Consider the following 13,241-nt stretch of genomic DNA (forward strand, 5'->3'; position numbering starts at 1 on the left):
AATGTGATTTTTCCTTCTTTTTTTTATTAATTAAAATTTAAAAAAAATGTTTTTGCTTTGTCATTATGGTTATTGTTTGTAGATTGATGTGGGGGAAAAAACAATTTAATCAATTTTAGAATAAGGCTGTAAAGTAACAAAATGTGGAAAAAGTCACTGGGTCTGAATACTTTCCGAATGCACTGTATATGTTAAGAATTCTAATTTGTTGTGGCTAATGTTAGGTAGGTGGCAAACTATAACGTTAGCTAGCACTAGGGGTTAGGGTTAGGGGATAAGGTTAGGAATAAGGTTAAGATTTAAAGGGTTTTAAGGTTAGGGTTATCTAAAAGGGTTAAGATTAGGGGAAGGGTTAGCTAAAAATTAGTAAGAAGTTGCAAAGTTGCTAATTGGCTAAAGTTGTTTGTGATGAAATTCGAACACACAACCGTTGCTAGACATTCGCGTTATATGCCTACACATCCACCTTGACCAACCACACTCCTTTCATTGTCTTACGTAACCTTATATCGAATGTAACCATACCAAGCGTACCATATCATACTAATTTGAGTGTCACGGATTTACGTTTACTATGTTATGTCTAGTCTATGAGACCAGTCTGGCAAAGGACATGGGGCAAATAGAGGGGGGCCAGATTGATCAAAGTACACATAAGCGCACCAAGGTTGTCTTCATTAGGGCACGTAAAGGTAAAAACTTGTAAAATAAATGTTCAACTCTCTTCTGTTTGATGCCTAATGAACACAACCCAGCTCTACGCATGGCCAACACTTCAGGGACAGTTTCTCATTATCACATTCCAAGGTATGCATAGTAACATAATGAAACAGTCTTCCAGAGGGACAATGAAGGATTGTTCACAACGTTAGTGCAATGGATCTGTCTAAAAATCATATTCTAAATACTACAGACAGTACTGCACCGAGCACACCAAGTCATTTTAATGTGGACAATTGGGTAATATTTGGTTGAGACGTTGATCAATTAGATTACAACCTACATTCACCCACTCAGAAAGAAAGCCAAAAGTTTGTTGAATTCCCAATGTGTTATCTTATTACTATGCTTTCAACCATCTAAAAGCACAACCAAATTCCAATGGAAAAACTATTTCTGACTTTTGGTTTCATTGTCACCTAGATAGGTTATCACTGTGTTTTCAACCGTTTATAAGCGCAATGAAGTTCCAATGAGATATTTAGATATTTCAGATATTTAGTTTATGTACGACTAAATGTGTGATCTCTGTGCTTCACATAATAGCACAACAAAATGACCAGAACTCAAATCAAATCAAACTTTTGTCACAAGCGCTGAATACAACAAGTATAGACCTTACCGTGAAATGCTTACTTACAAGCACTTAACCAACAGTGCAGTTCAAGAAAGAGTTAAGAAAATATTTACCAAATAAACTAAAGTAAGTACCGATTTGCTGTTGAGACTGCATTAAAAGTACATGGTGCAAGTGATCAATGTGGTTGCAGATTCTGCATAGATTATTATAGCAATAGCGAAGACCTCCACAGACCTGCAACCTTTGCATGCTAATTTTGAACAGGCAGGCTTTCTATGATTAGGGGCTCCCGAGTGGCGCAGCGGTCTAAGGCACTGCATCTCAGTGCTAGAGGCGTCACTACAGACACCCTGGTTCGAATCCATACTGTATCACAATCAGCCCATGATTGGGAGTCCCCATAGGGTGGCGCACAATTGTCCCAGCGTCGTCTGGGTTTGGCCGGTATAGGCCCTCACTGTAAATAAGAATTTGTTCTTAACTGGTTTGCCTAGTTAAATAAAAATAAAAACATAAGAAAACATTTATAGTTACAGTAACCCCAAAACGTAGCCATGGATGTTTAACTCATTAAGGTTGAATGAATAAATACTGTTAAATTAGTTTGTAAGATATCCTTCACTTCAGGGTAATTACTGTATTAAAAAATGTATGTTGAATTGTGTTTGGTTGTCAATGTAATCAAATACACTGTATCAACATTTGAAGATCTACTTGGTATCTACAGATTGGATACTTTCATATTTATTTTATTATTTATTTGACTTTTTTTTTTACCTGGTTAAAATCTAATTTTCAAGAGAGGCCTGGCCAAAATACCAGCACATACAATTTCATAGAGACACATTGACGTTAGATTTCCCCCTCAAAACAACAGTTTATGTTAAAGACTTTTTGCAAATCCAATCTATTTTACACATAGATTTCATGCAATGATGTGTATAAACCCTGGAATGGTGATTCTTTGTAAAAGGTCAATGTGAGGCTTTGAAGCCGTCGGCCTCCATAGGAATGAATGTAAGTCTACATTATTTCAATAAAATTGACAAATGTACATGTATTTAAGTATGACTTTGTTGTGGCGACAGTACCATTAGTCCTCCCCCCCAAAATGTTAAGGAATATGTTTATGTATTTTTTATATAAATATATTTTTTTCGTGTTCAGTTCACAAAATACTTTTTTAAAGTAAGCATTAAAGGTGTCTGTATTATAATATACTTGTCAAAAATGAATGTAGACATACAAAAATTGATTTCTATACCAAGATGGCTGCTCGGGGGCTTCAAAACAGTGCCCTGTCAGTCATCTAGGGTTAATACATATAATGAATTGCGTGTCACAATACATTGACAAATTACGTTGAAATAACGTTGATTGAACCAGTTTGTGCCCAGTGGGACTGGATATGCCCAACTAGTGACAAGATTCCATCCAATAGCATGTGTGAAAGTATGAACAAAAACCCTTACTCAGTCTTAACCACTCCCGTCGGTCCTCCCACTTGTCAATCATGTCTTTCCTCTTGTCCATCAGCTGTAGTAACTTATCTTTGATCTAAACAGAGGACATAGCAGTGAATACTTATATTTTAGCATGGGGTATCATCACATACAAACAATGCAATACACTAAAACCTGAAGAGGCTACAATGCAGTATTGTCATTCCACAAAATTAGTGCCTTTAATATTTTAAGTAGAAATGATGCACCAATATTGAATTATAAAAGCCTGAAGTGCCCTTTTAATAAATAAGATTTTTATGTGAATAAAGAAGATTCAGAATTTTTACATCCATCTGTGCACCCTCTGTGACTTCTAGGAAGAGTTTAACCCACTTCACCCCAACATTTCTCCAGGTGAAATCAAAAGATTATTTTCACATCTCAAAAGGCACCAAATTAGTGGAATGACCCAGTAACATAGGGCTGTCAAAATAATTTCCCCAAATGGACCATTTAAGTGCTGGCAAAACAAAATGGTGAAAGCTCATCATTAGGGTGGCTTTCACCTGGTCAGGTCATTCAGACCAGTGCAAAGAAAGAAAGGAGATGAGGACATATTTCAATTGAGAAAGAGCAGTGGTCCGCAAATGGCTCATGGGCTGACCTGCAGTAGCATAGCATTGGTTTGGCTATGGAACTTACCTCCTCTGATGCATAGTGCTTTCTGGCTAGCAGAGACTTGCCCAACTCAATGCAGGCGGTGAAGCTGTCATTGCGGGCGTCGATCTCAGCCTTGATACCCTGGTGGTTGTTCATCAACAACTCCACCGAGGACACGTCCCTGTGCAGAGAAAGGAAAACATGCACGCACGCAGGCACGCGCACACACACACACACACACACACACACACACACATCAGGATATTAGTATACGAACCTAAGATTGGAATAGGAATTTTAGTTTACTGAATTGAAATGGAACTGACCCCAACCTAACTAAGTACAAGAGTAATTTACCTTGGATTCTCCTGGGCTTCGATGAGACGGATGACGTCCTCCATCCACAGCATGAGGTCGCGCACCATGCTGAAGAAGCGGAATTTGTCGCCCGTGTCCAGGAGGTGGACCCTGCGGCCATCGCAGGCCTCCAGCAGGGTATTCCAGGCCTCCAGCACCTCGCTCTCCCTCCGCTGGATGTCGTCTGCCTTGTCGCCGGCATAGGCCGACTGGAGGCGGACGGCATCCTCCTGCAGCTGCCTCACCTGAAGGTCCGAGCACAAGTCCCTTTAATGCATTTTATTCTATAATTACACTACCTTCCAGTGCCTGGTATCTACATGAAATTACAGGCTATGTGTAATTAACAGGTTAATAATTACTAGCAATGTGAACCGATATGGAAAATCTATATTTATAGTGGTAAAAAATTCAGAGACAGGATTCTGAATAACATTGCAACTGTGTGATTGTTTCATATTCTGTTCATTTCCATTGCTTTGTGAATCTCAGACAACTGCTTGCTGATTGCCTATTGGGCTTGCCATCTGGGGGCCAGTTTGAATACAATGGGAAGCCAGTTGGTGACCCATCAGCAGGCAATTAATTACAGCTCATTCGGAAAGTATTCAGACCCCTTGACTTTTTCCACATTTTGTTACGTTACAGCCTTATTCTAACATTTATTCAATAAAACATTTTCCTCATCAGTCGACACCCAATACCCCATAATGACGAAGAAAAAACAGATTTTTTGACATTTTTGCAAACTTATTAAAAACAAAAAACTGAAATACTTTATCTACATAAGTATTCAGACCCTTTGCTATGAGACTCAAAATTGAGACTCAAAATTGTTTCCATTGATCAACTTGATTGGAGTACACCTGTGGTAAATTCAATTGATTGAACATGATTTGGAAAGGCACACAACTGTCTATACACTGTCAACTGTGGAACCTTATATGTCAGAGCAACAACCAAGCCATGAGATTTGTCCGTAAAATAATTGTGTGTAGAGCTCCGAGACAGGATTGTGTCGAGGCACAGATCTGGGGAAGGGTACCAAAAAATGTCTGTAGCATTGAAGGTCCCCAAAAACACAGTGGCCTCCATCATTCTTAAATGGAAGACGTTTAGAACCACCAAGACACTTCCTAGAGTTGGCCGCCCGGCCAAACTGAGCAATCGGGGGAGAAGGAACTTGGTCAGGGAGGTGACCAAGAACCCAATGGTCACTCTGACAGAGCTCCAGAGTTCCTCTGTGCAGATGGGAGAACCTTCCAGAAGTATAACCATCTCTGCAGCACTCCACCAATCAAACCTTTATGGTAGAGTGGCCAGACGGAAGCCACTCCACAGTAAAAGGCACATGACAGCCCGCTTGGAGTTTTTCAAAAGGCACCTAAAGACTCTGATGAAACCAAGATTGAACTCTTTGGCCTGAATGCCAAGCATCACTTCTGGAGGAAACCTGCCACCATTACTATGGTGAAGCATGGTGGTGGCAGCATCATGCTGTGGGGATGTTTTTCAGTGGCAGGGACTGGGAGACCATTCAGGATCAAGGGAACGATGAACGGAGCAAAGTACAGAAATCCTTGATGAAAATCTGCTCCAGAGCACTCAGGACCACAGACTGGGGCAAAGATTCACCTTCCAACAGGACAACGAGCCTAAGCACACAGCCAAGACAATGCAGGAGTGACTTCGGGACAAGTCTCTGAATGTCCTTGAGTGGCCCAGCCAGAGCCCGGACTTATCTAAACATCTCTGGAGAGACCCGAAAATAGCTGTGCAGCGACGCTCCCCATGCAACCTGACAGAGCTTGAGAGGATCTGCAGAGAAAGAATGGGAGAAACTCCCCAAATACAGGTGTGCCATGCTTGTAGCGTCATACCCAAGAAAACTCGAGGCTGTAATCGCTGCCAAAGGTGCTTCAACAAAGAACTGAGTAGAGGGTCATATTTCCGTTTTCTAAAAACCTGTTTTTGCTTTGTCATTATGGGGTATTGTGAGTAAATTGATGAGGCGAAGAAAAAAAAACTATTGAATCCATTTTAGAATAAGGCTGTAACGTAGCAAAACGTGGGAAAAGTCTGAATACTTTACAGAAGCACTGTATGCTAAGTTGAGAGCCTGTGAGAGTGTTTTGTGTCTGCAAGAACAGTCATGTGTCCTCTTTTACGTAATAGTGTAAGTTATCAATATCAATATCATATTGCATTATCGATATTGGTGCCCACCACTAATAATAACATGAGATTTCAGTGCAGTGATCTGTTGCAGTGAGCTACAGGGAGATATTAGCTATGTATCGACCTGTGTTCCCAGGGCCTGGATGTCATGCTCGAAGGTGGTGTGCATCCTCTGCAGTGTCTCCACTGTGTTCTGGTCACGTCCCACCTCCTCTGGAAGTTTCTTGTGTTTGTCCAGGATGCGGCTCAGGATCTCCTTGGCGTCATGGTAGAACTTGTGCAGCTCGTAGGAGGCGGCCAGGATCTGCGTGCGCGTGTCTATAAGTTCCAGCAGGTCAGCCCAGGCCTCGTTGAGTCCATCTTTCCACTCGGCCACCGTGGCGGCATCTGCGTGGCCCGCATTTATCAGCTCATCGGCCAGGCGGTTGACGGCATCCACACGCTCCTGGCCGATATTGCCTGTGTCGCGCGCAAACTCCCGGAAGCGCTCCTGTAGCATCTGTGGATGGATAGATGGATGGAGAGGGGGAGAATGAGGACCTTTAACACAAATATATCTTGTACTGCCCTGTCTTACTTACTAAAAGGTAATGGTGGTATCAAATGGACAGTACTGAAATCAGTCTATGGCCACGTTACAGACCGTTTGCAAAGCAGTCACACACCAAAGCACACAACACCTGAAAAATGTTAAACATGTCAACTATATCAATATGATATATTTAGATATGATGCCCAACTACACTTTAGATGATGTGTCATTCAGTTATTGGTACATCCCTGACAGCACCAGGAGTGAGAGGGTAGGGTTTGAAGTCAGGTGGCATTGCTTACGGTGACATGCTCGTAGTCCTGTCCCAGCTCATGAGATCCGGCCACCACCTCCCGCTCGGCAATCCACTGCTCCAAGTCGTCAACCTCGCGGTTGAGCTGGAACAGGCGGAACCGCTCATCCAGTTTGCCCCGCCTCTCCTCAGACAGGTCCTTCATGCCGGCATAGAGCTTGTCCACCTGAGACTGACGCATGCCTATCCTCTCACTGCCCACACAAACAGAAATCAAGAGTTCAATGATCAGTGGATGGGGTTAACAAGACTAATCTTTTTTAGTTTTTTTGCAAAAAAAACATTATTGTTCCAACACTAACACCCATGATCAAACTAATACACTAGTCATGGTCTGAAATCAAGGCTTTCGTTAGTGAAATCAGGTCTGTTAGGGTTAAGCTGAAACAACAAAAATGCATACACACCACACTCTGGTCTACTGAATGCTCCACTCATGCAAAATACTTTTTCTAGATCGGACATTCATATTCAGGTCAACGTTCCTTGACGGGCGGCAATATTAAGTTATATTTCAATGGCTTCACTCTAGGCTCTCTCACTGACCTCTCTGGATGTCCTGCAGCTGTCAGGCCTCTGCTGGTCTTGGAGAGCTGATGGACTGTCTCAGCGTAGTCCTCCACCGACTGCTCCACAATCTGGTGCTTCTTCAGCATGGCTACGGAGCTCTGCTCATCCTAAGAGGGAAATACACTTGTTTTTAGCACTTTTGTGAATTCTATGTTAGAATAAATATCAGTACAGGGCACACACACACACACACAATAACACCCTAGTACCTTGGCCTTCTCCTCAGACATCATGTACAACTCCTGCTCGCTCATCCAGGCCTCTGCCTCGGCGGCATCAAAGTAGTACTTCTGTGCATTGTGGGCCTCCTCCAGTCGGACGTGACGCTTCTCCGTCTCCTCAATCATCAGGCCCCACAGCAGTTGCAAGTCGGCCAGGCGCTGGCGGATGGCCTCCACGGCAAGGCTGTCCTCCATCAGCAGGCTCTCGCTCCGCTCGAAAATGTCATCGAAGCGGGGCTGGTGTCCCTGGATCTCCTTCTGCAAGGTCTTAGAAGGGGATACAGTACAAAATTAATTTCCATGGAAATGTGCAATAAAAGTAATGTCAGCAATTCATTAAAATACTAGATACACAAAGCCAAGAGTACAATACTTTAGATACTTACTACTTACTTAATGAAGTGTAAGTAAGCCTTGCCTAAATGGTCAGGAGCCCTATTTCTGTAGTGTACACCCCTTGGAGAGGACACCAATCTGTCATAGTCTATATCTCAATTAAAACTCAATAAGAGAGTGATACTCTTTGCTGTGTATGATACCATTCAATACATTTGTTTAAATGACTTGGTAGGAATAGGATAACAGATTTATACAGGCACTAACTTATCACCTAAACGATCAGCCTCATTGCTTTTAAAAGTTGTGTTGATGCGAGTGGTTGTATTAGCTTGGGATCTATCGCATCGCACAAATGTCCCAGAGTATGTTTGGAATATTTATTTATTGCACAGAAGGACAAGTTGACCAATAGAATATGTTAACCTTTGTACTATGGGGGATAGTAGATTGACATAGGCTAGTGCTTTTGTTGTTGGTTAGGTCTACTCATCTTGTTGGCTGACGAAAAGTAGGCTAAATGTGGACATTTTCAATATGCGCCTCGCATAGGGAAGAGGGAAGTCCGCAGTTGTGTCCCCGATGTGTCTGTGTTCATTCACTTGTAGCCTACTTCTTAGCTGAAATGCCTGTGAGAAGGACCCGATCACGTGACGGCATTGGCTACATCTAAGAGAGCCATGTGAGTGAGAGGTGCTTTGGAGCACAGCAGCCGAGAGAAGGGAATTATAATTAGTCTATTATATTCAGCCCAAGGGCACAACTGCCACTTTGGCCGCAAATGGCATAGATATTTTAGGGGGCATTATGGCCACACAAGGGGGATGCCGCCAGGAAATTTAAGGCCTGGTGAGAATATTATCACACTTGTCAAATTATGAATGAGAGACTGATGATGTGTGTACAGCTTGCAACTTTTTTCCAATCATCATTAGAGTCCAATCATGCAGCCTTAGAATGCATTAAACATCAACACATATAGCCCAAAGTTTGTAACACAACTAAAGTTGCATTAAAAACTCTAAATGACGCATATAGGACGAGCGGTTTCTTTGTTAACCGCTCAGCACAGAATATCCGCATGTGCTCACTTCCTTTGAAATTGTTTGGAGAAAATATCCTTCTATTATAAAATAATACAAAATAATGCCAGGGAGTCTTAAGCAAATCTTGTCTGGTAAATTAACAAGTGTAGCCCACAGCCATTTGGCATTGCCATATCAGGGCCTAACATAAGGACAACATAGAGAGCATGTTATTCTGTTCTTCTGAAATAGACTACATTTTCTTCATATCATGTTTCTTTAGACCTGTCTAAAATAAATAATGGGATTTATTGTAATGCTGTAGGCTATATTAAATTGATTTATTAGACTTTTTAAAATGTATATGTTCCAAAGGTCTGCATCAGTGGCTTGTAGGCTATGCCTGAAAGCCAGGATATCCTAAACGTGTTTATGCTAACTAACGGTCAATTACCAGTAAGCCCGGCAGTTATTTGCTTGACAATCACTGGCTGACAAAATTTAATGAACGCCACAGCCCTAAACACTGACACTAACAATACTAATTTTGCTTATAAATAGGCGCATAAACGTATTCACAAAAATAGAAGGGTGCTAAATTTACGCCTAAGTGTGACTTCCTTGTAAAGTGACAGTACATGAGAAAAACCCACATACCTGATTTTTCTTGATAAGCAGTTGAACGGTCTGCAGGTTGTGACCATGATCCGTGGAGGTTGCAATTGGCATCCTCTCTTCGACCCAAAGCTAAAATGGACAAGCCAAATAGATTATTGAGTGCATTGAATGAAAATACCAGAACAAATAAAGCCTCAATAGAACATGTACATGCATGTGCACACACAAAACACACGTTTGTTTTACTATTCTTGTGGGGACCAAACAGTTGATTCCTATTCAAAATCCTATCTTCCCTAACCCCTAACCTAACCCTAACCTAATGTAGCAGGCGTAAAATAAATGCCTGAAACTAGATCCCCAACATACTGGTCTTGACGAGAATAAAGAAACTGTCGGGGGAGGTTCCCTTCTGTACTGTTCAACCAATCCAGTAAATGTGGAGGAGGAGTTAAGATGGAGTGTCGCCTTGTTAACGTTGCAAAGTCGCATCACAGGTTCTCTTTCCATTTCCCCTGAAAACTGAAATGTCCCCACTTCTCCGAATTTTCCTTGTTTCGGAAAACCAAAAAAACACACACACAGTACGCCCCCAATCAACTATCGACTAACTCACAATCTCGTCCTCCACATCACGGTTGAACTGGTGGATCTCGCGGGAGGCCACCAGGAAGTTCTTTCTCTTCCTCAGCGGGTCCAGCAGCTCTTTGAACTTGTGCTCCACCATTTGTCTCTGGCCATCCACCTCCCCCGTGTCCTTCCCTTCCTGGCTGAGGACCAGCGCCTGGCTCTGCAGCTCCACCACCTCCCTCTGACGGACCTCCACCTGGTTTTCCAATATCTATGGGCCACCAGAGAGAGGGAGAAGAACATTTTGAACATTTTGAACGTTGACCCTAGATGATGTTCCGTGCGGGGTCCAGGCCACTAAGTCCACATCCATGGGTTCTTATCCAAAATGTTCAGATCAGAACAATTGATGCCATACTTATTTTATTGCTTAAAACCAATTGAAGCCAATTTATTTAAATTATTCTTTGTATTATTATTTTCATTAATGAAATGATAATGCCAACATTATTTATCAATTTGGTTACAATGACGCATGCTCCACCATGTACAGTACCTGCTGCTTCTTGAGCAGGATGTTGACGCTGGTCAGGTCTTTGCCGTAGTCGTCCGATTGAATCTGGCCCTCCAGGCCACCCAGCCACTTGTCCAGGTCGGCACAGCTCTGTGTAAACAGCTCGGCCTTGTTGGCGTCAAACAGGCACTGGGCCTTGGTCTGGGTGGTGGACTCCAACTCTTCCCACATCTTCTGGAGGGCTGAGAGCTTCTCCTTGACCACCGACTCTGTCTCAGGCTTCTCCAACACCAGCTGCATCCCATCCTGGAGTGGAAAGAATTAGAATCAGAATCACCTTTATTCGCAAAGTACATTTACATGTACCAGGAATTTGAGCTGGTGAAATGGTGCTGCTGTGCCTTACAATAACAAAATACACAGAGAGAAAATGTATGCATAAAATACATACAGTATAAAATCAGATAGAAAGTAGAAAAGGTCAAGTTTCTGGATAAACTGTGTCTTGCTGAGGTTGTTGAAACACATTTTATGGTAGTGAAATACATTTAGTGGGGTGGGCAGGTACAGTCGGTTAGTTATGGTGGGTAACCCCATGACTTTTGGAGTGGATATAATAGGGCAGTTAGTGAGTATAAGTTAGTCATAAGCAGTTGGGGAGTTATAGTGGGTACATACACTAAATAGATAGTTTATTAGGTACACCCATCTAGTACCGGGTCGGACCCCATTTGCCTCCAGAACAGCCTGAATCCTTCAGTGCATTCTATAAGGTGTCGGAAATGTTCCACAGGGATGTTGGTCAACGTTGACATCACACAGTTGCTGCAGAATGGACAGTGGTACATTCATGCTGTGAACAGCCCGTTCCATCCCATCCCAAAGATACTCTATTGGGTTGAGGTATGGGATCTGCGCATGTTCCAGCCAATGTTTTTCCACTCCTCAATTTTCCAGTGTAGGTCATCACATACCCATTGGAGCCACTTCTTGTTTTTAGCTGATAGGAGTGGAACCCGGTGTGGTCATCAGATGGGATAGCCCATCCGTGACAAGGATCGACGAGTTCTGCGTTCTGAGATGCCATTCTGCACACCACTGTTGTACTGCGCCATAATTTGTCTGTTTGTGCCCCACGTGTTAGCTTGCACAATTCTTGGCGTTCTCCTTTGACCTATCTCAATAGCAAGCAGACTTTATGTTTTTTTGTTTGTCGCACCATTCTCTGTAAACCCTAGACACTGTCGTGCGTGAAAAGCCCAGGAGGGTGCCCGTTTCTGAGATACTGGATTTGGTGCGCCTGGCACCAACGATCATATCGCACTAAAAGTCGCTAAGGTCACAAATGTTTCCCAGTCTAACATTCAATCGGACAGTAAGTGAATGCCTTGATGCCTGTCTGCCTGCTTTATATAGCAATCCACGGCCACGTGACAGTGGGAGCGATCAATTTTCGTGAACGGGGCGGTGTATTGATTATAAGAAGTAGAATATTTTTCATAAAGTAACGCTAAAGGAAATTGAGACAGTTTACTGTTATGTGCTTTGCCTGCACTGAAAAAAATAAAGTTTCTTAAAATGGTTCTTCCTCAGCTCTTAAGGTCCCTTGGAGAATTCTTGCCCTGTAAAAAACCTTAAGTGTGGGGTTCTTGATGTGGCATCTACGGTTCTTCAGAATTCTAAAAGGTTCTTGAAATGTAGATGCCTGCAGATGCATATTGTCCAGTGTTACTAGTGTTGATTTTTTAGTGTAACATTTTTTGTGTTGACACTGTAAAGAGTTAAATTAACACTCAGTGGTGTAAAATAACCCCACTGTTGGTGTTAATAACCAGAGTTGAAAAAAACATGCTTGTCATTATCATATTTCCCAGCATGCTCTATTGCAGGTTGATTTTTTAAATAGTTTGTTTCAATATAAATGTTTTTGCATGTACATTGATTGATTAATTAATCGTATGCTATTCAAATATAAAAAACATTCATTTTTCTAAACTATTCAAATCTGTTAATTGGACTTCTTGTACCCGTTACTGAAATTGTTGTTTCAGTCTAGATGTTTAAGATGGTCTCATACCTCAATCTTCCCAACCCTGGAAGTCATTCTGAACGCAGGTTGCGAGTGAATAAACATTTTAAATGTTGGATATCCCCACTCTGGCTGGATTTCAATAGCAATTACACATCACTTTCCAAGCAGGTATAATGTGGCTTGTAGGCCTGATGTGGCCTTTAAATGATGAGCTTCAGGCCACTTGATAATAGTAAAACTAGGCCCTCAAAAGAAAGCCATTTGAAATATGTATTTAATTGTCTTAAAATAATGTAATTTTTAATAACAACATTCACTTAAGAATACTTAAGAGTCTAGATAACTGATCATGTTAATTTCAATTAATCGAAAGTGCTTATTAACTTGTGTTCATTCTAGGGGTCGACCGATTAATCGGAATGGCGGATTAATTAGGGCCGATTTCAAGTTTTCATAACAATCGGAAATTGGTATTTTTGGGCGCCGATTTGCAGATTATAATTTGTTTTTATTTACACCTTTATTTAACTTGGCAAGTCAGTTAAGAACACATTCTTATTTTCAATAACG

General features: G+C 41.8%; 1 protein-coding gene across 2 annotated transcripts in view; it reads right to left on the bottom strand.

Annotated features, from left to right (window-relative positions):
* Positions 1–13,241, bottom strand: part of LOC110493814 (spectrin beta chain, non-erythrocytic 1) — an 87,533-nt gene that overhangs the window by 7,988 nt on the left and 66,304 nt on the right. For both annotated transcript variants that reach the window (XM_021568314.3, XM_036949796.2), the window contains 10 exons: positions 10,682–10,945; positions 10,172–10,396; positions 9,595–9,684; positions 7,565–7,843; positions 7,332–7,462; positions 6,775–6,979; positions 6,065–6,439; positions 3,763–4,007; positions 3,448–3,586; positions 2,773–2,857 (listed from right to left, as the gene is read on the bottom strand). In XM_021568314.3, the coding sequence (XP_021423989.2) occupies positions 2,773–2,857; positions 3,448–3,586; positions 3,763–4,007; positions 6,065–6,439; positions 6,775–6,979; positions 7,332–7,462; positions 7,565–7,843; positions 9,595–9,684; positions 10,172–10,396; positions 10,682–10,945 (2,038 nt within the window). The remainder of the gene's footprint in view (positions 1–2,772; positions 2,858–3,447; positions 3,587–3,762; positions 4,008–6,064; positions 6,440–6,774; positions 6,980–7,331; positions 7,463–7,564; positions 7,844–9,594; positions 9,685–10,171; positions 10,397–10,681; positions 10,946–13,241) is intronic.

Source organism: Oncorhynchus mykiss, chromosome 17, assembly GCF_057628025.1.
Source record: "Oncorhynchus mykiss isolate SJ-2025 chromosome 17, ASM5762802v1, whole genome shotgun sequence".
In the NCBI taxonomy this organism is placed as follows: domain Eukaryota; kingdom Metazoa; phylum Chordata; class Actinopteri; order Salmoniformes; family Salmonidae; genus Oncorhynchus; species Oncorhynchus mykiss.